General features: G+C 35.2%; 1 protein-coding gene and 1 pseudogene across 1 annotated transcript; both read right to left on the bottom strand.

The window, feature by feature from the left end:
* Window positions 1-3: 3 nt before the first annotated feature.
* LOC129430394 (uncharacterized) lies at window positions 4-18,756 on the bottom strand (annotated as a pseudogene).
* Window positions 18,757-20,647: 1,891 nt separating this feature from the next.
* Window positions 20,648-23,441, bottom strand: LOC129430390 (uncharacterized). The gene is made up of 3 exons (XM_073875526.1): window positions 23,280-23,441; window positions 22,242-22,295; window positions 20,648-22,115 (listed from the first exon to the last, which is right to left on the bottom strand). The coding sequence occupies exons 2-3, from the start codon at window positions 22,288-22,290 to the stop codon at window positions 20,686-20,688; spliced, it is 1,479 nt and encodes a 492-aa protein (XP_073731627.1). The 5' UTR covers window positions 22,291-22,295; window positions 23,280-23,441; the 3' UTR covers window positions 20,648-20,685.
* Between the last annotated feature and the right edge of the window lie 2,312 nt (window positions 23,442-25,753).

Consider the following 25,753-nt stretch of genomic DNA (forward strand, 5'->3'; position numbering starts at 1 on the left):
CATTCAAGACTTATAATGCTGTATTTGGGTGTCACGTTTGAGGAGCAAAGTCTAACGAATCAAATACTATTTGATATTATTATCTCACTTTTAGTGAGCATTTAGTGGTTTTTGCATCTGAACTTTTCAAATACAAAAATCAACGTAGTAGGGGCATTTTAAGGCCTTTCTTTAGTGTGAATCCTCATGTGTTCATTAAGGTGCCCTTTATACCTGAAGTTCTTTTCACAGTGATCACAGCTGTAAGGTTTTTCTCCAGTGTGAATTTTTATGTGCTCCCTTAAATGCCATTTTCTATTGAAGGTTTTTCCACATTGATCACATCTGTAAGGCCTTTCTTTAGTGTGAATTCTCATGTGCATGTTGAGTTCAAACTTACGAATGAAACTCTTTCCACACTGATCACATCTGTAAGGCCTTTCGTTAGTGTGAATCCTCATGTGCCTATTAAGATCATTCTTATGAATGAAACTCTTTCCACACTGATCACATGTGTAAGGTTTGTCTCCAGTGTGAATTCTTATGTGCTTGTGGAGATTAAACCTACGAAGAAAACTCTTTCCACATTGATCACATCTGTGAGGCTTTTCTCCAGTGTGGATCCTCTTGTGCTCATTAAGGTTAAATTTATAGGTGAAACTTTTTCCACACTGATCACAGCTGTAAGGTCTTTCTCCAGTGTGAATTCTTATGTGATTTTTGAGTATATATTTATATGTGAAGGTCTTTCCACACTGAGGGCACATAAAAGCATCATTGGCTGTTGATTTTTGATTGTTGTTCCTTTTAGGTGACAAATTCCTCACAGTAATCGAGCAGCTCAGAGATTCTTCTTTGGGTATCAAATGATGAGGTTTCTCCTCCATTTCATTGAGTTGTGAAATTTCCTCCTTTACCACTTTTAGATCTAAAATGAACAGAGAAAATCATTATGAAGAATCTGACACAGTAAAAAATGCACTGAGAACTTCAGCAACAATAATTGTGTTTGTGTCTTTGTCATTACTGGTTAAACATTAGAGGCAGATAAATAAATCAAATCACCTTGATCTGTCTGTTCTCATGAAAAAAGAAAATCATTATGAACAATATGAGACGGTAAAAAAACATAACACAGATCATTTTTGAAACTGCAATTGTAGTTTTCCTGTCTTTTATGTCAATACTGGCCAACATTTATTATTTAAGTAATAAATAATATCTGTGTGTCTGATAAATGCATAGCCTTTATATAGCGTGGAGGAGGTTATAACAGTTTTTATCCATACTTTGTATGTAAGTGACATTTTATAAACATTTTGTCAATAATGGCCAACATTTATTATTTATGACATTGTGTAGTAAAGGTTTATTAGTTTAGACTGGAGTGATGTGAAAGCAGAACAAAGCACAAGTTAGCTTCTAATTTAATTTAATTTTATATTGTAAAGTTGTTATTGGTATGATTATATAACAAGCTTGGTCTAATAATCAGGTCTACCAAAGAAGGATATCCTACAAAGCAATAGACCTCACAGTTACGTCACGCGCGCATGTGGTGGCAGAAAAACAGTGGAAATGAATGAGACACGAGTGAAACGAACAATATAACTGTTGTATTCTGACTCGCGGTTTCCAAGGCAACCAAGGTTACGGGGGTTCAGGGTGTGCGCATGCGTTGTGAGAATGTGTGGCATATGAAGTAAAGAGTTTATCGTTCTGAGCTCCGGTGTGGAATTGAACTTCTTTCTGAATAATTAAACACTTAAACACAACAATAACTCACTAGAAAATGTTTTGTTGTGCCGTTGAGTGTCAGAACAGGACAGACTGGAGTGATGAAATCATCTGAAAATCTTTTAATAATTTAAATAGAAAATAATTAGAGAAGATATCCGGTGTTCTGTCGAAGTCTGTTCCCTCTATGTGTTTCTTATAGCGTTTTCATCACGTTACGTTTATAATTTATTTAGAAAGATTAAAGATTTGAATTAGTTCATAATATCAATAATTTTCCATTTATTAAAGTTTTCGGGTTTTTTTTTTCCGTTTTCTATTACTTCTTTTTACCTTTTATCTTAGCCTATGTCTTCTTCCTGTTTGTTCTAAATTATGATAAATATATAAACATAGCACACACACACACACACGATGTAAAGTGTTAATAATATATAAACAGGTCTATACAATTAATTTGTAACATGCAAACATAAGTTTTAGATCAAACACGCAGGCTATAAATATAAGGAAGAAATTGAAAACAGAAAATGATGAAATATTTAATAAATTATATTATACAGAATACATGATATTATACCACGGGTCTGTTGAATGCTGCATTCTGATTGGCTGAGAAATGTTCTATGGGTGTTGATTATTTTTCTGTAAACCGCACACCTATCTTTTCAAATGTCTTAAAAATAGGCACAAGAGCAATGTTTGTGGTAACCGTGGTATAAGAGGAATAATTGACTCCGGTCCTTTGAATTATTTGAAAATAATCCGCTTCGCGTCGTGCCACATTACCACCTTGGTGTGCATTATTTTCTTATAATTCAATGGCCCGTCGTCAATTATTCCTTACCAGTCCTTCCAGAAAAACGCGGAGATTTTTTTGTGATTGTTGCGGGCAAAAATCCTCGATTTTGCGGCACGTTTTCTTAAAAAATGCGATGGAATATGCGGGATATTTATGCAATTTATGCGATGGAATTGCAGGAATTTGGGAAAATTGCGGAACTTGCAAAAACTGCGGAAACTTGCAAAAGCTCCAATGATGTTCACGTCACATAATCACGTCACTTCATAACATTCCCATGGCAATAGAGGACACGGCTGCGCTTTTGGGAAGTAAATGCAAAATTTTTCAACTTTCTGCTAATATAAATGTGACTTTTTGCTACGAAAATAAAGAGATTATGAAATCATGCAAGCCCCGCATATTTTGTGCGCGGAAATATGTAATTAATGCGGCGAAAGTGCGTCGTATTTGGAAAAAAATATGCGGACTTTGGCTGATTATGCAATATATCGCGGGATCGCACAATCGCTTTTTTCTGGAGGGACTGCCTTACGTATTGTTCTTATAAGTACTTCAGCGATTCATACTGTAAAAATAATTGATTTACCAATAAAGAACAATACATATACATTACATACATGCACACATATCAGTAGCCAAGCCATTTAAACTTTTAATTTATTTAAAAAATAAATGTAACTTGGTGAAAACGTTATAAGAAACATTACACTTAAGAGAAATATAGGGGAAACAGACTTCTTCAGAACTCCGGATACTTAAAAATCACAGTTTATCGATAAAACACTTCACACAGCTATTGAGAAGCATTCACTTTCTGCCACCAGTTGGGCTCCGCCCACAAAAAAAATCATCTCTGTTTGCAAACACGCAAAAGGTCTATAAAAGTGAATAAACAACCATACTTGTTTGCCAAGAGTCCAAGAAATGATGACAGTGTGAGTGACAAGTAATAAATAATATCTGTGTATGATAAATGCATAGCCTTTATATATACAGCGTGGAGGAGGTTATACAATTTTTTATTTTTCCATACTTTGTGTTTAAGTGAAATTTTTAAATATTAAATACATTTAATAAACATTATGTTTAAATGGGTGAGGTACTTTTTAATTTGTGAGTGTAGAAAAATGTTCAGCAACCTCCACCAAAGACCATACCTGAATAAATCAAATCACCTTCATCTGCTTCTGTGTCTTCTTGTTTCACTTCTATCCCACAGTCCAGCAGATTCACTGATGTCTTCTGGTCTTCATTACAGACAGAAACCAGAAGATCTGTAGATGTTTGATCAGTAAAGCCACAGAGAGAGACACCAGATACATCCTGAAAATAACATTAAAACAAACAGGTTGTGAAGATGTACTTTCACTATAGGATCAACACTGAACACACAAACCTCAATCATGATGACAAAGAGTGTTTAAATGTTTTAATTTATACAAACCTTTGTGTTGAGTTCATCTCTCTGTCTGAGCTTTGACTCCAGTAACGCCACCTCTTTCTTCAGCTGAGAGATTTCTGTCATCAAATCATCAATATCCAGCATGGACAGATCAGTTCCTACTGATTTACAGCACATCACATCCATCTGATCTCTCATGATGAACATCTGAACACAAACACATCACCATTATAATATTCACAAAAAAACATCATTTCAATAAACGACTGCAGCTTTGTTAAATCAAGAAACAAAACTTTCCTGACAACAGAAATAACTCTGAAAACAAAGTGTATGGTAAAAAACTATTTACAGTAAGCAAGAATAAAACTTCGTTCACCACACAGATTATTAACACACATGTAAAAAGCGAAACATCACAACATTTACTGCTGCTCTTATCGAGTTTCTCTTCTTCTTCTTCTGTTGTTTTATGTAACACGCGGTGAGCTTGCGCCATCTGCTGGACGGGAGCGTGACGCAACAAGTGTCATTTACCATAGTTACACACATACAGTTGTGTTTAAAATAACAGCAGTGCACTAATAAAAGTGCAAAAAAATAGAAACAGTTTATTTCAAATGTATTGAAAACATTACACATTCAACTACAAATCAAAGCATTAACACAGTTTACAATTCTGTCTTGTTCTTTTAAAGGGAAGCAAATAAAATGAATATTACTCTGTTCAAAAAAAAAAAAAAATTGCAGTGTCAACATTTTTCTCTGTAGACACTTAAAACTGAAGAAATTTCTTAAGATTTAACTTCACTTTGACCTATTGAATATTTATATTTAGTTGCATAACCATTGTTGTTGATATTTGCTGCACATCTGCGTCAAATCAACCAACTTCTGGCACCCAAGAACAGGCATTTTAGGCCAAGATCCACAGTTCCTGTTAATTTTTAGGTTTTACATCAAAAATAGCACTTTTATTGTCACCCCACAAGTTTTCAATGGGGTAGAGATCAGAGGATTGAGCAGGCCACTTCATAACCTCAATCCTTTTTGTCTGGAACCTCTTGCTTGTGTGTTTGGGGTTGTTGTCTTGTTGAAACACCCATTTTAGGGGCATTTCCTCTTCGGTCAAGGGCAACATAATCTTATCAAGTATTTTGATGTATTCAAACTGATCCCTTTTCTCTTGTATAAGATAAATAAGCCAAACACTGTAGTATGAAAAACATTCCAATCCCATGATTTTTGCACCACCATGTTTAACTGTCTTTATATTGTACTGTGGCTTGAATTTAGTACCCAGGAGTCACCTGAGGTTCTGCCGATAACAACTTGACCCAAAAGAACAATTTTACTCTCATCAGGTCACAAAATATTACGCCAAAAATATTACGCCATTTTTCTTTCTAGAGAGGATGAAAGGCTGAATCTTTATATCCTGACTATTCTTCAATCTGTATTAATCGTATTGGTTGTTTTCTTCCATGTGTTTCGATTTTTGTTGCCATTTTAAAGCATTATTTTGATCACGCCACTTTCACTAAATGAGTCTATAACTCATAACAAGTAGTGTGGATATCATAACAAATGGGTCTATTGTTTTTCTATTACACTACTACATCTGTAAATAAATCATTTCTAATTCAGAAATAAAACTATTACGGATAAACCGCTGTTATCACGTTACTGATCTGACACTGCTATTATTTTGAACATAACTGTATATCTGATAGTTTGATAGACTTAATAATTGTAGGGTGGCTAAGATGACAGACAAGGTGGCTGAAGCCCCCCTAAAAAAGGGTCTAGAACCACCCTGATGTGTTTTCTTATAAAAATGAAATTTCTATCAGACTCTTAATGAATTCTGTCAACAAACTTGTATTTTTTAATATCCTAAGGCTGGGATTAAGCGGATTTGAGGAAAAACTACTTGATGAACGTATAATACATGCCAAAAGCATTCGGTTAATATTATCATCTCATTTTTGACCGAGGTTGCGTGTAGTGGTTTTTGCATCTGAACTTTTCAAATATGAAAATCACCGTAGTAGGGGCATTTTAAGGCCTTTCTTTAGTGTGAATCCTCATGTGCCTATTGAGATAAACCTTATGATTGAAACTCTTTCCACACTGATCACGTGTAAGGTTTTTCTCCAGTGTGGATTCTCATGTGCACGTTGAGATTAAACCTACGAAGAAAACTCATTCCACATTGATCACATCTGTAAGGCTTTTCTCCAGTGTGGATTCTCGTGTGTTCATTAAGGTGCCATTTATACCTGAAGTTCTTTCCACACTGATCACATCTGTAAGGCCTTTCTTTAGTGTGAATCCTCATGTGCCTATTCAGATAAATCTTACGAATGAAACACTTTCCACACTGATCACATGTGTAAGGTTTTTCTCCAGTGTGAATTCTTATGTGCACGTTGAGACTAAACCTACGAAGAAAACTCTTTCCACATTGATCACATCTGTGAGGCTTTTCTCCAGTGTGGATTCTCTTGTGCTCATTAAGGTGACATTTATTTGTAAAACTTTTTCCACACTGATCACAGCTGTAAGGCTTTTCTCCAGTGTGAAGTCTCATGTGATTATTAAGTATAGATTTATATGTGAAGGTCTTTCCACACTGAGGGCAAGTAAGAGCATCCTTGGCTGTTGCCTTTTGCTTGTTGTTCCTTTTAGGTGACAAATTCCTCACAGTAATCGAGCAGCTCAGAGATTCTTCTTTGGGTATCAAATGATGAGGTTTCTCCTCCATTTCATTGAGTTGTGAAATTTCCTCCTTTACCACTTTCTGATCTAAAATGAACAGAGAAAATCATTATAAAGAATCTGACAGCACTGAGAACTTATGCAACTATACTTGTGTTTGTGTCATTAATGGTTAAACATTAGAGACAGATAAATAAATAAAATCACCTTGATCTGTCTGTTCTCTTGCATTTGTGCTTTCTTCTTTTGGCTTCATCAGGTCTGCAATGAAAAAAGAAAATCAGTATGAACAATATGACATGGTAAAAAAAACATAACACCGATCATTTTTGAAACTGGAATTGTAGTTTTCCTGTCTTTTATGTCAATACTGGCCAACATTTATTATTTAAGTAATAAATAATATCTGTGTCTGATAAATGCATAGCCTTTATATATAGCGTGGAGGAGGTTATAACAGTTTTTAACCATACTTTGTGTGTAAGTGACATTTTTAAATATTAAATACATTTTATAAACATTTTTTCAATACTGGCCCACATTTATTATTTATGACATTGTGTAGTAAAGGTTTATTAGTTTAGACTGGAGTGATGTGAAAGCAGAACAAAGCACAAGTTAGCTGCTAATTTAATTTAGTTTTATATTGTAAAGTTGTTATTGGTATGATTATATACCAAGCTTAGTCTAATAATCAGGTCTACCAAAGACGGATATCCTACAAAGCAATAAAAGTGAATAAACAACCATACTTGTTTGCTAAGAGGGCAAGAAATGATGACAGCGAGAGTGACAAGTAATAAATAATATCTGTGTCTGATAAATGCATAGCCTTTATATATAGCGTGGAAGAGGTTATACAATTTTTATTTTTTTATACTTTGTGTTTAAGTGACATTTTTAAATATTAAATACATTTAATAAACATTATGTTTACATGGGTGAGGTACTTTTTAATGTGTGAGTGTATAAAAATGTTCAGCAACCTCCACGAAAGACCATACCTGAATAAATCAAATAACCTTCATCTGCTTCTGTGTCTTCTTGTTTCACTTCTATCCCACAGTCCAGCAGATTCACTGATGTCTTCTGGTCTTCATTACAGACAGAAACCAGAAGATCTGTAGATGTTTGATCAGTAAAGCCACAGAGAGAGACACCAGATCCATCCTGGAAATAACATTAAAACAAACAGTTGTGATGATGTACTTTCACTATAGGATCAACACTGAACACACAAACCTCAATCATGATGACAAAGAGTGTTTAAGTGTTTTAATTTATACAAACCTTTGTGTTGAGTTCATCTCTCTGTCTGAGCTTTGACTCCAGTAACGCCACCTCTTTCTTCAGCTGAGAGATTTCTGTCATCAAATCATCAATATCCAGCATGGACAGATCAGTTCCTACTGATTTACAGCACATCACATCCATCTCATCTCTCATGATGAACATCTGAACACATCACATCACCATTATAATATTCACACAAAAACATCATTTCAATAAACGACTGCAGCTTTTAAATCAAGAAACAAAATCCTCCTGACTACAAAAATCACTCTGGAAACAAAACGTATGATAAAAAGTATTTACAGTTAACAAGAATAAAACTTCGTTCACCACAAAGATAACAAACAGATTATTAACACACATACATAAAGCAAAACAACACAACACTTACTACTGCTCGAACTGTGCGCGTCTCTTCTTCTTCTTTTGTTGTTTTATGTAACACGCGGTGAGTTTGCGCCATCTGCTGGACGGGAGCGTGACGCAAAAACTGCTTAACAACAGTCATTTACCATAGTTACACACATACAGTTGTGTTTAAAATAATAGCAGTGCACTAATAAAAGTGAATAAAGTGCAAAAAAAAAAAATTGAAACAGTTTATTTCAAATGTATTGAAAACATTACACATTCAACTACAAATCAAAGTATTAACACAGTTTACAATTCTGTCTTGTTCTTTTAAAGGGAAGCAAATAAAATGAATATTACTCTGTTAAAAAAAATATAGCAGTGTCAACATTTTTCTCTGTAGACACTTAAAACTGAAGAAATTTCTTAAGATTTTACTTCACTTTGACATATTGAATATTTATATTTAGTTGCATAACCATTGTTGTTGATATTTGCTGCAAATCTGTGTCAAATCAACTCAACCAACTTCTGGCACCCAAGAACAGGTATTTTAGGCCAAGATCCACAGTTCCTGTTCATTTTTAGGTTTTATGTCAGAAATTGCATTTTTATTGTCACCCCAGAAGTTTTCAATGGGGTAGAGATCAGGGGTTTGAGCTGGACACTCCATAAAAACCTCAATCCTTTTTGTCTGGAACCAAGATTTTACCCTCTTGCTTGTGTATTTGGGGTTGTTGTCTTGTTGAAACACCCATTTTAGGGGCATTTCCTCTTCGGTCAAGGGCAACATAATCTTATCAAGTATTTTGATGTATTCAAACTGATCCCTTTTCTCTTGTATAAGATAAATAAGCCAAACACTGCAGTATGAAAAACAACCCGATACCATGATTTTTGCACCACCATGTTGAACTTTATAGTGTACTGTGGCTTGAATTTAGTACCCAGGAGTCACCTGAGGTTCTGCCGATAACCACTTGACCCAAAAGAACAATTTTACGCTCATCAGGTCACAAAATATTACACCATTTTTCTTTGTGCCAGTTGATGTGTTTTTCAACAATGGTGCTTTATGGGGGCTTCTTGCAAACAGCTCAGCTTCATTCGGATGTCTTCTGACTGTCACTATACTTACAGATCATTTAAGATCATCTTTGATCTTTCTAAAGGGGATGAAAGGCTGAATCTTTACATCCTGACTATTCTTCAATCGGTATTAATCATATTGCTTGTTTCTTCCATTTCTTTTACTGTCTATGGTATTTACATTACAATCCAGGATACTATAGCAGTCAGTCAAACTTGCTCAAACTCACACAGTGTAAAACCAAACCCTATTCATTCACCAATGAGATCCAAGCATTTCTCTCTTTTCTCTTCTTCATTTGCTGCGTTCCGCTGTCACTCGCGTGATGTATAACAAAGCGGCAGACGTAAACACATCAGTTTACTTGAATTTGGAGCGACAATTTTCACACAAAAGAGAGGAAATACAAGCGCCATTGCGGAAAATCCTGGTGGCGAGGGAGAGAGGGACGATGTAACAATATTTGTTTCGAAAAAGGCAAGGAAATACTTCTGGTCGTTTCTCAATTGGAAGGCTGCAACCTCCGGAGGTCAAATATGGAGGCTGCATACGTCATCAAGCCTGGTTTATTAAGGTAAACTGAGCATTACATTCGCAAGTCATGAGCATACTGCAACAATTTACGATTAACTAAGTATAATAGTTAACTTTATAATTGTTAATATTCTGAAATAAGGCAGTCTTGATGATGTATTCAGCTTAGAAATACGACATCCGGAGGCTGCAACCTTCAGATTGAGAAATGGCTTCTGAGTTCCTCATCAGAAAGTTGTAACATGACTGCGTTTCTCCCTGATGCCTCAAAATGTTGATCGTTTAGCGTTTTAAAGGTTTAGTTTTTAGTTTAGTTTTAGGGTTGGCCAGTTCTTTTCCTTTGTGACAGTGCTGCGGCGCTTGTGGCCTCTAGGGGCGCTAGGCATGAAAAATACATGTCTAGCACCCCCTAGTGACCAAAAAGTTCCGCTGTGTGCCTTTAAGCGGATTTGAAGCAAAACTACTTGATGAACGTATAAAACATGCCAAAAGCATTCGGTTAATATTATCATCTAATTTTTGACAGAGTTTGCGTTTAGTGGCTTTTGCATCTAAACTTTTCAAATACGAAAATCACCGTAGTAGGGGCATTTTAAGGCCTTTCTTTAGTGTGAATCTTCATGTGCCTATTGAGATAAACCTTATGATTGAAACTCTTTCCACATTGATCACAGATGCAAGGTTTTTCTCCAGTGTGAATTCTTATGTGCACGTTGAGATTAAACCTACGAAGAAAACTCATTCCACATTGATCACATCTGTAAGGCTTTTCTCCAGTGTGAATTCTCATGTGTTCATTAAGGTGCCATTTATACCTGAAGTTTTTTCCACACTGATCACATGTGTAAGGCTTTTCTCCAGTGTGAATACTCAAGTGCCCGTTGAGATCGCTCTTACGACCATAACTCTTTCCACACTGATCACATCTGTAAGGTTTGTTTGCAGTGTGAATTATTATGTGCTGATTAAGGTCAGTCTTACAAATGAAACTCTTTCCACACTGATCACATGTGTAAGGTTTTTCTCCAGTGTGAATTCTCATGTGCACGTTGAGATTACACCTACGAAGAAAACTCTTTTCACACTGATCACATCTGTAAGGTTTTTCTCCAGTGTGAATTCTTGTGTGCATATTTAGGTGACATTTATTTGTGAAACTTTTTCCACACTGATCACAGGTATAAGGTTTTTCTCCAGTGTGAATTCTCATGTGATTTTTGAGTATATATTTATATGTGAAGGTCTTTCCACACTGAGGGCACATAAAAGCATCATTGGCTGTTGTCTTTTGCTTGTTGTTCCTTTTATGTGACAAATTCCTCACAGTAATCGAGCAGCTCAGAGATTCTTCTTTGGGTATCAAATGATGAGGTTTCCCCTTCATTTCATTGAGTTGTGAAATTTTCTCCTTTACCGCTTTCTGATCTAAAATGAACAGAGAAAATCATTATGAAGAATCTGACACGGTAAAAAAATGCACTGAGAACTTCTGCAACTATAATTGTGTTTGTGTCTTTGTCATTACTGGTTAAACATTAGAGCAGGGATGGGCAACTGGTGGCCCGAGGGCCGCACACGGCCCGGGGTAAATTATAATACGGCCCGCTGGACCATATTATACTTAATCAAATACTTTTAAAATGATGATTTTTGTATTAGGACGTAAATACTCCCAACCAGGAGGGGGCGCTAGGTCCAGCGGATCCCCACAGTAAGCATAGTCCCGTGTTTGGGCTTATGTGAAGAAGAGGTCTTCACGGAGTCCGAAAACCTGAGGTCCGTAAGACCCGATCAGGTTCGGGTCTAAAAGTTTCACGCATGCCTCGGACACGGGTCGGGTACAATAATACGGTCTCAGGTTATTTAAAATGAATGTGTTTTTGCCGAACAGACACGAGAAGCCCTGAACTCTCGCATGTGTGTGTCAATGTCCTTTTCAAACTTCTCCTCTGTTTGCAAGAGCGCTTGCGACATTGTGTGGCTGGCGATAGGTTCATTTTTGTTCAGACAGACATGTCAGATATTTTTAAATGTAAATTTTAGCGATTACCATGGTGTCATATAAACAAATGGAGCAGCTCGCCAAATTTGTTGCGAGGCCACCGGGGCTGCACACATGTCAGTTTACATTCGGGTCAAAACCAATGCCACTGGTTTGGGTGACGGGTCGTACTCGGACCAGAATTGCTCTCAGATTTAAAAGGTAAAATACATTGTTATTAACATTTTTTATATATATTTGGTTTTGAATTTTATGTGTTATTAATTTCAAATAATTTTGTTCTCTAAGGGCGGGATGAGAAACTCCTCTATACAAATTAAAAAGTACCTTGCTTGTTACAGGTGTTAAAGCAATGCAGTTAAGAAGTTTTATCTGAAATGCTTGTCCACTGAAAATAAAGTTATGATTTAGAATTAGCATAATTGCTAAGTTCTATAGTTAAAATCTTTAAAGACAGGTTAATTGTATATTTTGGTTTCTTAATAAAGGAAGTTAAGAATTATGTAAATTGTGCGCGTGGTTCTGGCCCCCTTGGTATAAAGGAGAAAAATGCTGGCCCTCGGCATAATCAAAGTTGCCCATCCCTGCATTAGAGGCAGATAAATAAATCAAATCACCTTGATCTGTCTGTTCTCTTGCATTTATGATTTCTTCTTTTGGCTTCATCAGGTCTGCAATGAAAAACAGAAAATCATTATGAACAATATGACACAGTAAAAAAACATAACACTGATCATTTTTGAAACTGCAACTGTAGTTTTCCTGTCTTTTATGTCAATACTGGCCGACATTTATTATTTATGACATTGTGTAGTAAAGGTTTATTAGTTTAGACTGGAGTGATGTGAAAGCAGAACAAAGCACAAGTTAGCTGCTAATTTAATTTAGTTTTATAGTGTAAAGTCGTTATTGGTATGATTATATAACAAGCTTGGTCTAATAATCAGGTCTACCAAAGAATGATATCCTACAAAGCAATAAAAGTGAATAAACAACCATACTTGTTTGCTAAGAGGGCAAGAAATGATGACAGCGTGAGTGACAAGTAATAAATAATATCTGTGTCTGATAAATGCATAGCCTTTATATATAGCGTGGAGGAGGTTATACAATTATTTATTTTTCCATACTTTGTGTTTAAGTGACATTTTAAAATATTAAATACATTTAATAAACATTATGTTTACATGGGTGAGATACTTTTTAATGTGTGAGTGTATAAAAATGTTCAGCAACCTCCCAGTGGCGTGTTTAACATTTTGGTGGCCCTTCGCAAAGTCCAAGAACCGGGGCCCCCGATGCCCCAGCATTGCCCAAGGTTTGAATTGCACAACAATAATATTCAGTATATAGACTTAAGTGAGATATATAAACCTGGTTTATTTTGTTTTACACTGCTTAAAATAACACTAAATTAGTTAGTTTGGTATGGCAAAAATTCTTGGTTTAAAAAAATGTTTCACGCCCCTCTCAGATATATCTTTTGCTTGTAAATGTATTATAGGATGTATTTAAAGCGTAACTAAACCCTAAACCAAATTTTTTTAGTTAATGATCTATAAGAATGATGCTTTATTAGTGCTGTTCATTGATTTCAGTGAGTTTTTTGACATTTGGATATAAAGTGTTTCAATACTAACTAAAAAAAGTTGGTTTAGGGTTTAGCTACTCTTTAAAACAAATGTAATTAAAACTCTTATGTTCATATTGCAAAAACAAACTTACTGTGAGATACAACAAGCATATAGACTAGAAATGAAGAGTTTGGTTCCAAAACGCAATAAATCCATTTTGACAAATTTCGGTAAAAACGTGTTTTCTATACCAAGAAAGTGACAAGATGAAAACCAGTATTTTCTGTTACAAACTTTCACATAGCATCTTTAGGTTTTAAAAACATAAAAAATTCAAATCCATAACTTGATTTTCAAAGATTTATTATAAAAACGAATTATTTTTTCCACAAAATGCAATAAATCCATGACAGTTTTTTATTTCAAAATGCTATAAATCTATTAAATCAATGTATAAATGTGCATTCATCTTTACCATTTTATATTTATTTAGTTGACTAGTGGTATAGAATGATTAAAAAATAAACATTAATGGCATTAACCAAAACACTTACTTTGTTATATTAAGAACACAATGTTTTAGCATGAGAAGCTTGATGCTGTCTGGAGAACAAGCAACCGAGTGCCTCTCGCGTAAATTATTAGCTGTTGATGGCTTACGTTTCTTTCCCGTCACAGCAAACCATCACAGGTTTGGCAATGCTATTAAAGTATTATTTTGTTTTGTTTGTTGATCACGAAGTACAAAGTAGATGAGGAAAACTAGGACTCCGTGTACTCAGCGCGCCGCCATGTTTGTTTACATTGCGTGAATGGTCCGCTGTAATATCAGAAATGGATTTATTGCATTCTGTAAAAAAGGAGCAGTGGCGTTTGTCGCATTTTGGGAAAAAAGATGACAGAATATCACGGCGGGTATTGGATTTTGCGTAAAATTAATTATTTACTTTTAACTACTGACCTGATATAATACTGATTTTGGCAGTAACTCATTTTTTTCAAAAATGGCGTTTATTGCGTTTTGGAACCAAACTCTTCAAATACACTAAAGATGAGACTTTAATGACAATGATGAGATACAGAATATGATGTGTCTATTTTCGACGTGATTAAAACCCCTGCGTGGTGTCTTTATCATGTTTATACCTGTACGAGTGTGGAACAAAAGATGCGTGTCATCAAACCAATCACAGGTGTGAAGCCCAAAGTCTTTAAAGTAAACTTGACCATCAAGTGAATGTTGTGCAGTTACGAGAGCACAGAGAGAGTCGAGCAAGCGCTCATTCCAGCACTTGTGTGACTGCATTTGTGCGCGCTGTGCAGAGGTGCGCTTTCCCGTAGAGTTTCACTCATGAAGTAGCCTATATGTGCCCTCATGAGGATGAGCGCAAATATTATTCTACTTGCATACGCTCGCGCGTGCTTTATCCATACCTTAGATTCGGGTCTTAATAACATAACATACTTTCGCACACCTTGTGGCCAGTAGGGGGCCCCCCAAGCCCGCGAGGCCCCACGTAATTGCGTGGTTTGCGTGGTGGGTAAACACGCCACTGCAACCTCCACAAAAGACCAATTTTGTCTCAGGAAAAACTGTACATACCTGAATAAATCAAATAACCTTCATCTGCTTCTGTGTCTTCTTGTTTCAGTTCTACCCCACAGTCCAGCAGATTCACTGATGTCTTCTGGTCTTCATTACAGACAGAAACCAGAAGATCTGTAGATGTTTGATCAGTAAAGCCACAGAGAGAGACACCAGATACATCCTGGAAATAACATTATAACAAACAGGCTTGATGGTGTACTTTCACTATAGGATCAACACTGAACACACAAACCTCAATCATGATGACAAAGAGTGTTTAAGTGTTTTAATTTATACAAACCTTTGTGTTGAGTTCATCTCTCTGTCTGAGCTTTGACTCCAGTAACGCCACCTCTTTCTTCAGCTGAGAGATTTCTGTCATCAAATCATCAATATCCAGCATAGACAGATCAGTTCCTACTGATTTACTGCACATCACATCCATTTGATCTCTTATGATGAACATCTGAACACAAAAACCTCACCATTATAATATTCACACAAAAAAACACAATTTCAATAAACGACTGCAGCTGTGTTAAATCAAGAAACAAAACATTCCCGACTACATAAATAACTCCGAAAACAAAATGTATGGTAAAAAAATAACTATTTACAGTACGCAAGAATAAAACTTCGTTCACCACAAAGATAACACACACATTATTCACATACAAACAAAAAGCAAAAACAACACAACACTTACAACTGCTCGAACTGTGCGCGTCTCTTCTTCTTCTTTTGTTGTTTTATGTAACTCGCGGTGAGTTTGCGCCATCTGCTGGACGGGAGCGTGACGCAACAGTTGCTTGATAACAGTCATTTACCATAATACAGTTGTGTTTAAAATAATAGCAGTGCACTAATAAAAGTGAATAAAGTGCAAAAAATGTTAAAAACAGTTTATTTCCATATTTTAAATGTATTGAAAACATTACACATTTAATTACAAATCAAAGCAAAACTCCATTTTTATTGTCACCCCACAAATTTTCAATGGGGTAGAGATCAGAGGATTGAGCCAATCCTTTTTGTCTGGAACCAAGATTTTGCCCTCTTGCTTGGATTGAATCCCCCCCGGTGGGCGTGTTTATCAAATTTGCATAACTGCGCTTTGCACCACCATGTTTCTATCAGACTCTTAATGAATTCTGCTAACAAACTGGTATTTCTGAATGGCCAAGTGAAACTACTTGATGAACGTATAATACATGCCAATAGCATTCGGTTAATTTTATTATCTTGTTTTTGACCGTAGTGGCATTTAGTGGTTTTTGCATCTGAACTCTTTAATGTGAAAATGAGCAAATTAGGGGCTTTTTAAGGCTTTTCTTTAGTGTGAATTCCCATGTGCTTCAAGTTTAAACTTACGAACGAAGCTCTTTTCACATTGGGTCACATCTAAAAGGTTTTTCTCCAGTGTGGATACTCATGTGCCTGTTGAGTGCGAGTTTACGAATAAAGCTCTTTTCACACTGGTCACAGCTGTAAGGCTTTTCTCCAGTGTGAATTCTTGTGTGCTCCCTTAAATACCATTTATTCTTAAAGGTTCTTCCACATTGATCACAGCTGTAAGGTTTTTCACCAGTGTGAATTTTTTTGTGCTCCCTTAACTGATATTTAGTCTTAAAGCTTCTTCCACACTGATTACAGCTGTAAGGTTTTTCTCCAGTGTGAATTTTCATGTGTACATTAAGGTCAGACTTACGAATGAAACTCTTTTCACACTGATCACAGCTGTGAGGTTTTTCTCCAGTGTGAATTTTTGTGTGCTCACCTAAATGCCATTTATTCTTGAAGGTCTTTCCACACTGATCACAGCTGTAAGGTTTTTCTCCAGTGTGATCACTCTTGTGAATATTAAGGCTAGACCTGCGAATGAAAGTTTTTCCACACTGATCACATCTATAAGGCTTTTCTCCAGTGTGAAGTCTCATGTGCTCAATAAGGCAAGAATTGCGAGTGAAGGTTTTTCCACACTGATCACAGCTGTAAGGTTTTTCTTCTGTAAGGTGAGTTTTCGTGTGCTCATTGAGGTGACATTGATTCGTGAAATTTTCTTCTTTTGGTATCAAATGATGAGGTGTCTCCTCCAGTTGTGAAATTTCCTCCTTCACCACTTTCAGATCTGAAATGAACAGAGAAAATCATTATGAAGACTTTGATAGTAAGACAATGCACAAATGCACTGAGAACTTCTGCAACTATAATTGTGTTTGTCTTTGTCATTACTAGTTAAACATTAAAAGGCAGATACTTAAATAGATCAAATCACCTTGATCTGTCTGTTCTCTTGCATTTGTTATTTCTTCGTTTGCCTCCATCAGGTCTGAAATAAAAAGAGAAAATCATTATGTACAATATAACAGTAAAATATACACCAATAATTTTTGAAACTAGGGTTGTTTCTCAATACCAAGTAGGCCAAGTTCGGACTTATGTTCTTCATGGTTAGGACTTGCAAGTTCAGACTTGGAAGAATGAACTCCCGAGTACGGGAGGACGCGAGTCCGGTTATATTGCAAATGGAACAGCAGAATACTTGTGGTTATCATTCAGTCTAACCAATCCACCTTTTTCTCGAATGCGGCAGTTAGTGATGTGACGTATTTCCTTTCTGGTGCGAGACTTCCGGTTCAATAGCCAGCCGGTAGAAAACAGTGTAGTGGGAGCACACATAAAACATGATTTAAATGGTTTATATGTACTACACCTGCCATGTATGAACCAGTGTGAGGATGAAATTAAGAAGTGGATTGATATATGAAGATATATTCAATCATTTTGTGTTGTTGATTGGAGGTGACGGGTCTTCAATGAGCAAATATAAAAGCACAGAGACATGCCAGTATCTTTACAATGGGAAAGTCAGTCGAGTGCTTGTACATGGAATTTACCAAGACTTCGTGTTTAACTTTTCAGGGGCTGGTTTAAAATGTCAAAACTGTCCCTCTGGTGTGAGTTTTTTTTAAACTGCAACTTTTAATGGCGAAACGCGGTCCGACACAGTCAGCAGTATCTTTCGCATTCAACACATTGTAAGTTATTTGAACAAACCATAATAAACATATTAAACTACATGTATTAAGTATTGTTTTTGTTTTATGAAAATATTATTACATCACTCCTTACGCACTTGTGAAGACATGAGCTTATGAAATGATTTGCTTACTTTTTAAAGTATTTGCTTTTTTATTTAAAATATAACAAAAGTACGCAGAACAAAGCATAAGATCTTCTAAATTAGCTGCTAATTTAATTTAGTTTTATATTGTAAAATTGGTATTGGTAAGATTATATACCAAACTTTGTGTAATAATCAGGTATACCATAGAAGAATATCCTACAAAGCAATGAAAGCCAGGTGAAAAAACAATAACACTATTTTGCTAAGAGGGCCAGAAATGATGACGGTGAGAGTGACAATAAATAATATCTGTGTCTGATAAATGCATGGCTTTTATATATAATGGATAATAAATAAATATATATAATATTGGAGACAATTTCGAGTATATTGGAGACAAAAAACTGTGCAAACCTGAAGAAATTAAATAACCTTCATCTGCTTCTGTGTCTTCTTGTTTCACTTCTATCTCACAGTCCAGCAGATTCACTGATGTCTTCTGGTCTTCATTACAGACAGAAACCAGAAACTCTGTAGATGTTTGATCAGTAAAGCCACAGAGAGAGACACCAGATACATCCTGGAAATAACATTAAAACAAACAGTTGTGATGATGTACTTTCACTATAGGATCAACACTGAACACACAAACACAAACCTTAATCATGATGACAAAGAGTGTTTAAGTGTTTTAATTTATACAAACCTTTGTGTTGAGTTCATCTCTCTGTCTGAGCTTTGACTCCAGTAACGCCACCTCTTTCTTCAGCTGAGAGATTTCTGTCATCAAATCATCAATATCCAGCATGGACAGATCAGTTCCTACTGATTTACAGCACATCACATCCATCTGATCTCTCATGATGAACATCTGAACACAAAAACATCACCATTATAATATCCAAACAAAAACATCATTTCAATAGGATTATAAACGACTGCAGCTTTGTTAAATCAAGAAACAAACCCTTACTGACTACAGAAACAACTCTGAAAACAAAGTGTATGGTAAAAAAAAACTGTTAACAGTAAGCAATAATACAACTTCGTTTATACAAAGATAACACAAACATTATTTACACACAAATAAAAAGCAAAAATAACACAATACTTCCTACTACTGCTCGAACTGTGCGCTTCTTCTTCTTCTTCTGTTGTTTTATGTAACACGCTGTGAGTTTGCGCCATCTGCTGGACGGGAGCGTAACGGAACAGCTGCTAGTTACACACATACAGTTGTGTTCAAAATAATAGCAGTGTACTAATAAAAGTGAATAAAGTGCAAAAAAATTAAAAACAGAGTTTATTTCCATAATTTAAATGTATTAAAAAAACATTAAACATTCAATTACAAATCAAAGCATTAACACAGTTTAAAACACAGTCTGTCTTGTTCTTTTAAAGTGAAGCAAAACAATGAATATTAATCTGTTCAAAAAATAGCAACATTTTTCTCTATAGAAACTTATAAACTGAAATTTCTTAAGATTTAACTTCAGTTTAAACTTATTATTATTTATATTTAGTTACATAACCATTGTTGTTGATATCTGCTGCACATCTGTGTCAAATCAACTCAACAAACTTCTGGCAACCAGAAACAGCTATTTTACCCCAAGATTCACTCTTTCCTAATAAAGGACAAAAGGTGGGTTTTTTTCCACAGAATTAACTCATTTTCCAATTAAACTTTACACTAATATTATTTTGATCATGCCACTTTCAATAAATGAGTCTATAACTCAGAACAAGTAGTGTAGATATCATGACAAATGGGTCTATTGTTTTTCTATTACACTACTACATCTGTAAATAAATCATTTCTAATTCAGAAATATTACTATTACGGATGTCAGTGGTTTATCATGTTACTGATGTGGCACTGGTATTATTTTGAACATAACTGTATATCTGATAGTTTGATAGATTTAATAATTGTAGGGTGGCAAAGATGACAGACAGGGTAACTGTAGCCCCCCCCCCTAAAAAGGGTCTAAAACCACCCTTGTGTGTTTTCTTATAAAAAATGAAATTTCTATCAGACTTAATGAATTCTGTCAACAAACTGGTATTTCTGAATGGCATGAGGCTGGGATTCAAAGAATTTGAAGCAGAACTACTTGATGAACGTAAAACACATGCCATAAGCATTTGGTTAATATTAGAGATGCACTGATAGGATTTTTTTTTGGGCCGACATACAACTTCTGGCCGATACCGATATTAAACACTTGTAAACAATACTATACAGTTGGTCTATTAGCTAGTTTATTTCTGCATCAAATTATTTTTACTGAACATGGATTGGATCTAATTAACATTCAACTGACCAACATAATAAGAGAGGCACAAATTAAGCTAAAACAAATATAATAAGACAGCATGACAACCTTCAAATGTGGTTTTTGCTATTCAGCATTTATTTTATTAACAACATTTTGCGTTTAGTGGTTTTTGCATCTGAACTCTTAATTTATGAAAATCACCATGGTTGGGGCCTTTCTTTATTGTGAATTCTCATGTGCCTTTTGAGTTCGAGTTTACGAATGAAGCTCTTTCCACATTGGTCACAGCTGTAAGGTTCGTCTCCAGTGTGAATTTTTATGTGCTTATTAAGTTCAGTCTTATGAATAAAAGTAATTCCACACCGATCACATCTGTAAGGCTTTTCTCCAGTGTGAAGTCTCATGTGAATAATAAGACAAGACTTGCGAAAGAATTTTTTTTCACACTGATCACAGCTGTAAGGTTTTTCTCCAGTGTGGATTCTTGTGTGGTCATTAAGGTGACATTTATTTGTGAAACTTTTTCGAAACTGATCAGTTGTGTAACGCCTTTCTCCAGTGTGAATTTTTATGTGCCTGTTGAGATTAAACCTACGAAGAAAACTCATTCCACATTGATCACATCTGTAAGGCTTTTCTCCAGTGTGAATTTTTATGTGCCCATAGAGATTAACCCTACGAAGAAAACTCTTTCCACATTGATCACAACTGTAAGACTTTTCTCCAGTGTGGATTCTCGTGTGGTCATTAAGGTGACATTTATTTGTGAAACTTTTTCGAAACTGATCAGTTGTGTAACGCCTTTCTCCAGTGTGAATTTTTATGTGCCTGTTGAGATTAAACCTACGAAGAAAACTCATTCCACATTGATCACATCTGTGAGTCTTTTCTCCAGTGTGAATTTTTATGTGCCCATAGAGATTAACCCTACGAAGAAAACTCTTTCCACATTGATCACAACTGTAAGGCCTTTCTCCAGTGTGGATTCTCGTGTGGTCATTAAGGTGACATTTATTTGTGAAACTTTTTCCACACTGATCACTTGTGTAAGGCCTTTCTCCAGTGTGAATTTGTATGTGCCGGTTGAGATTAAACCTACGAACAAAACTCTTTCCACATTGATCACATCTGTAAGGCTTTTCTCCAGTGTGAATTTTTGTGTGTTCACTAAAATGTGATTTATTATTGAAGGTCTTTCCACACTGATCACAGCTGTAAGGTTTTTTTCCAGTGTGAAGTCTCATATGAATAATAAGACAAGACCTGCGAATGAAAGTTTTTCCACAATGCTCACATCTGTAAGGCTTTTCTCCAGTGTGAAGTCTCATGTGAATAATTAGACAAGACTTGCGAGTGAAGTTTTTTCCACACTGATCACAGCTGTAAGGCTTTTCTCCAGTGTGAATTCTCATGTGATTTTTGAGTATATATTTATTTGTGAAGGTCTTTCCACACTGATGGCAAGTAAGAGCATCCTTGGCTGTTGCCTTTTGCTTGTTGTTCCTTTTAGGGGACAAATTCCTCACAGTAATCGAGCAGCTCAGAGATTCTTCTTTGGGTATCAAATAATGAGGTTTCTCCTCCATTTCATCGAGTTGTGTAAATTCCTCCTTTAGCACTTTCAGATCTAAAATGAACAGAGAAAATCATTATGAAGAATTTGACAGCACTGAGAACTTCTGCAACTATAATTGTGTTTGTGTCTTTGTCATTACTGGTTAAACATTAGAGGCAGATAAATAAATCAAATCACCTTGATCTGTCTGTTCTCTTGCATTTGTGATTCCTTCTTTTGGCTTCATCAGGTCTGAAATGAAAAGAGAAAATCATTATGACAGTAAAACATAACACACAGATAATTTTTGAAACTGCAATTGTAGTTTTCCTGTCTTTTATGTCAATTCTGGCCAATATTTATTATTTTTGACATTGTGTAGTAAAGGTTTTTTTAGTTTAGACTGGAGTGAGGTGAAACCAGAACAAAGCACAAAGTTGGTGTAATAATCAGGTCTACCAAAGAAGGATATCCTACAAAGCAATAAAAGTGAATAAACAACCACACTTTTTTGCTAAGAGGGCAAGAACCCAGGTGATAAAGTAGTACACTTCCATAATGTACTTAAAGTGCTTTATTTTCGCACACTAATTTTGTACTTAATATACTAAACATTTATCTTTAGTACTTCCTAAGATGTTCTTAAGATTATCTAAGTGTACTTATTTGTGCCATTTTGAGACGGCATGAATATGAACTAAAATGCACTTTTAACATTCTATATCTGTATTTAAAAAATTATTTAGTTAACACTTATACAAAGATGGGTTCAAGTTTACTAGAAGTGGTACCTAAATACATTTCTTTAAATACATTTTAGCACATTTTAGTTCATATTTATGGGGTCTCAAAATAGCACAGTGAAGTACACGAAGATGATCTTAAGAAGTATTAAAGATTCATTTTTAGTATATTATGTACAAAATTAGTGTGCGAAAATTAAGTACTTTAAGTACACTATGGAAGTGTACTACTTTTTCACCTAGGAAATTATGGTGGGAGAATGAAAAGTAATAAATAATATCTGTGTCTGATAAATTCATAGCCTTTATATATAGCGTGGAGGACATTTTTTAACAATACTTTGTGTGTAAGTGACATTTTTAAATATTAAATACATTTAATAAACATTATGTTTAAATGGGTGAGGTACTTTTTAATGTTTGTGAGTTTATGAACATGTTCATCAACCACCACCAAAGACCAATTTTGTCCCATGAAAAAAACTGTGCATACCTGAATAAATCAAATCACCTTCATCTGCTTCTGTGACTTCTTGTTTCACTTCTATCCCACAGTCCAGCAGATTCACTGATGTCTTCTGATCTTCATTACAGACAGAAACCAGAAGATCTGTAGATGTTTGATCAGTAAAGCCACAGAGAGAGACACCAGATACATCCTGGAAATAACATTATAACAAACAGGTTGTGATGATGTACTTTCACTATAGAATCAACACTGAACACACAAACCTTAATCATTATGACAAAGAGTGTTTAAGTGTTTTAATTTATACAAACCTTTGTGTTGAGTTCATCTCTCTGTCTGAGCTTTGACTCCAGTAACGCCACCTCTTTCTTCAGCTGAGAGATTTCTGTCATCAAATCATCAATATCCAGCATGGACAGATCAGTTCCTACTGATTTACAGCACATCACATCCATCTGATCTCTCATGATGAACATCTGAACACAAACACATCAACATTATAATATTCACACAAAAACATCATTTCAATAAACGACTGCAGCTTTGTTAAATCAAGAAACAAAACATTCCTGAGTGCAGAAACAACTCAGAAAACAAAGTATATGGAAACAAACTATTTACAGTAAGCAAGAATAAAACTTAGTTCACACAAATAAAAGAAACACATTATTCACACACAAATAAAAAGCACAAACAACACAACACTTATTGCTGCTCGTATCGCGCTTCTCTTCTTCTTCTTCTTCATCTGTTGTTTTATGTAACACGCGGTGAGTTTGCGCCATCTGCTGGACGGGAGCGTGGCGCCACAGCTGCTTGACAACAGTCATTTATTGTAGTTACACACATACAGTTGTGTTTAAAATAATAGCAGTGCACTAATAAAAGTAAAAAAAAACAGAATTCATTTCCGTATTTCAAATGTATTGAAAACATTACACATTCAAATACAAATCAAAGCATTAACACAGTTTACAAGTATGTCTTGTTCTTTTAAAGGGAAGCAAATAAAATGAATATTAATCTTTTTAAAAAAAATAGCAGTGTTAACATTTTTCTCTGTAGACACTTATAAACTGAAATAATTTATTGAGATTTAACTTCACTTTAAACTATTGAATTATTAATATTTAGTTGCATAACCATTGTTGTTGATATCTGCTGCACATCTGTGTCAAATCAACTCAACCAACTTCTGGCACCCAGAAACAGGTATTTTAGGCCAAGATCCACAGTTCCTGTTCATTTTAGGCTTTGTGTCAGAAACTGCATTTTTATTGTCACCCCACAAGTTTTCAATGGGGTAGAGATCAGGGGATTGAGCTGGACACTCCATAATAACCTCAATCCTTCTTGTATGGAACCAAGATTTTGCCCTCTTGCTTGTGTATTTGGGGTTGTTGTCTTGTTGTAACACCCATTTTAATTAGGGGCATTTTCTCTTCGGCCACATTATCTTATCAAGTATTCTGATGGATTCAAACTGTAAGGGGAAAACATAATATATATCCTTGATCCGTTTTTGAGCTGGTGCTTTATGGGGGCATCTTGCAAACAGCTTAGCTTTAATTAGATGTCTTCTGACTGTCACTATACTTACAGATCATATTAGATCATTTTTTATCTTTCTAGAGGGATGAATGGCTGAATCTTTGCCTTCCTGACTATTCTTCCATCTGTTTTAAAAGTATTGCTTGTTTTCTTCTATGTGCTTTGGGTTTTTGTTGCCATTTTATAGCATTTGAGATAATTTTGGCTGAGCATCCTAAACTTTGCTGCATTTCTTTATACGTTTTCCCCTCTGAAATCAACGTTTTATTCCAATTGTGTTGTTCCTCTACGGTTGATTTTGCTTAGAAATTCAGCAGCAGATATATTTTATAACAATGGGTGAAATATTTGCTTCCACTCTTTCCTAATAAAGGACAAAAAGGAGATTTTTTTTACACAGAATGAACTCATTTTCCAGTAACTTCACACTAATATTATTTTGATCACGCCACTTTTAATAAACGAGTCTATAACTCAGAACAAGTAGTGTGGATATCATAACAAATGGGTCTATTGTTTTTCTATTACACCACTACATCTGTAAATAAATAATTTCTAATTCAGAAATAAAACTATTACGGATAACAGTGGTTTATCACGTTACTGATCTGGCACTGCTATTATTTTGAACATAACTGTATCTCTGATAGTTTGATAGATTTAAAAATTGAAGGGTGGCTAAGATGACAGACAGAGTGGCTGAAGCCCCCCTAAAAAGGGTCTAGTGAGACGCGCTGCAGCCATCACACCCAGATATTATGCACAGCTAGTTCATGTACTACGGCTTTTGATCAGTAAGTCCTTATCAATCTGAAATCACTGTTGGTTTGAGTCATTTAAAACATGCATTTGAAAAAGCAACACTCGTCAAACATAATCATTATACAAATTCTTTATTATCATGAAAATACCTGAAAAGGTTTGAAGAAAAGCAATATAAATATATC

This window comes from Misgurnus anguillicaudatus, chromosome 13 (assembly GCF_027580225.2).
Source record: "Misgurnus anguillicaudatus chromosome 13, ASM2758022v2, whole genome shotgun sequence".
NCBI lineage: Eukaryota > Metazoa > Chordata > Actinopteri > Cypriniformes > Cobitidae > Misgurnus > Misgurnus anguillicaudatus.

What these genes read in the sequence shown, in the direction of transcription:
- LOC129430390 (XM_073875526.1), bottom strand. Translation starts at nt 22,290, where the DNA reads ATGAAGCCAAAAGAAGGAATCACAAATGCAAGAGAACAGACAGATCAA. An exon ending in AAGAGAACAGACAGATCAAG is followed by an intron (nt 22,116 to 22,241) that starts GTGATTTGATTT and finishes TGTTCATTTTAG; the next exon opens with ATCTGAAAGTGCTAAAGGAG.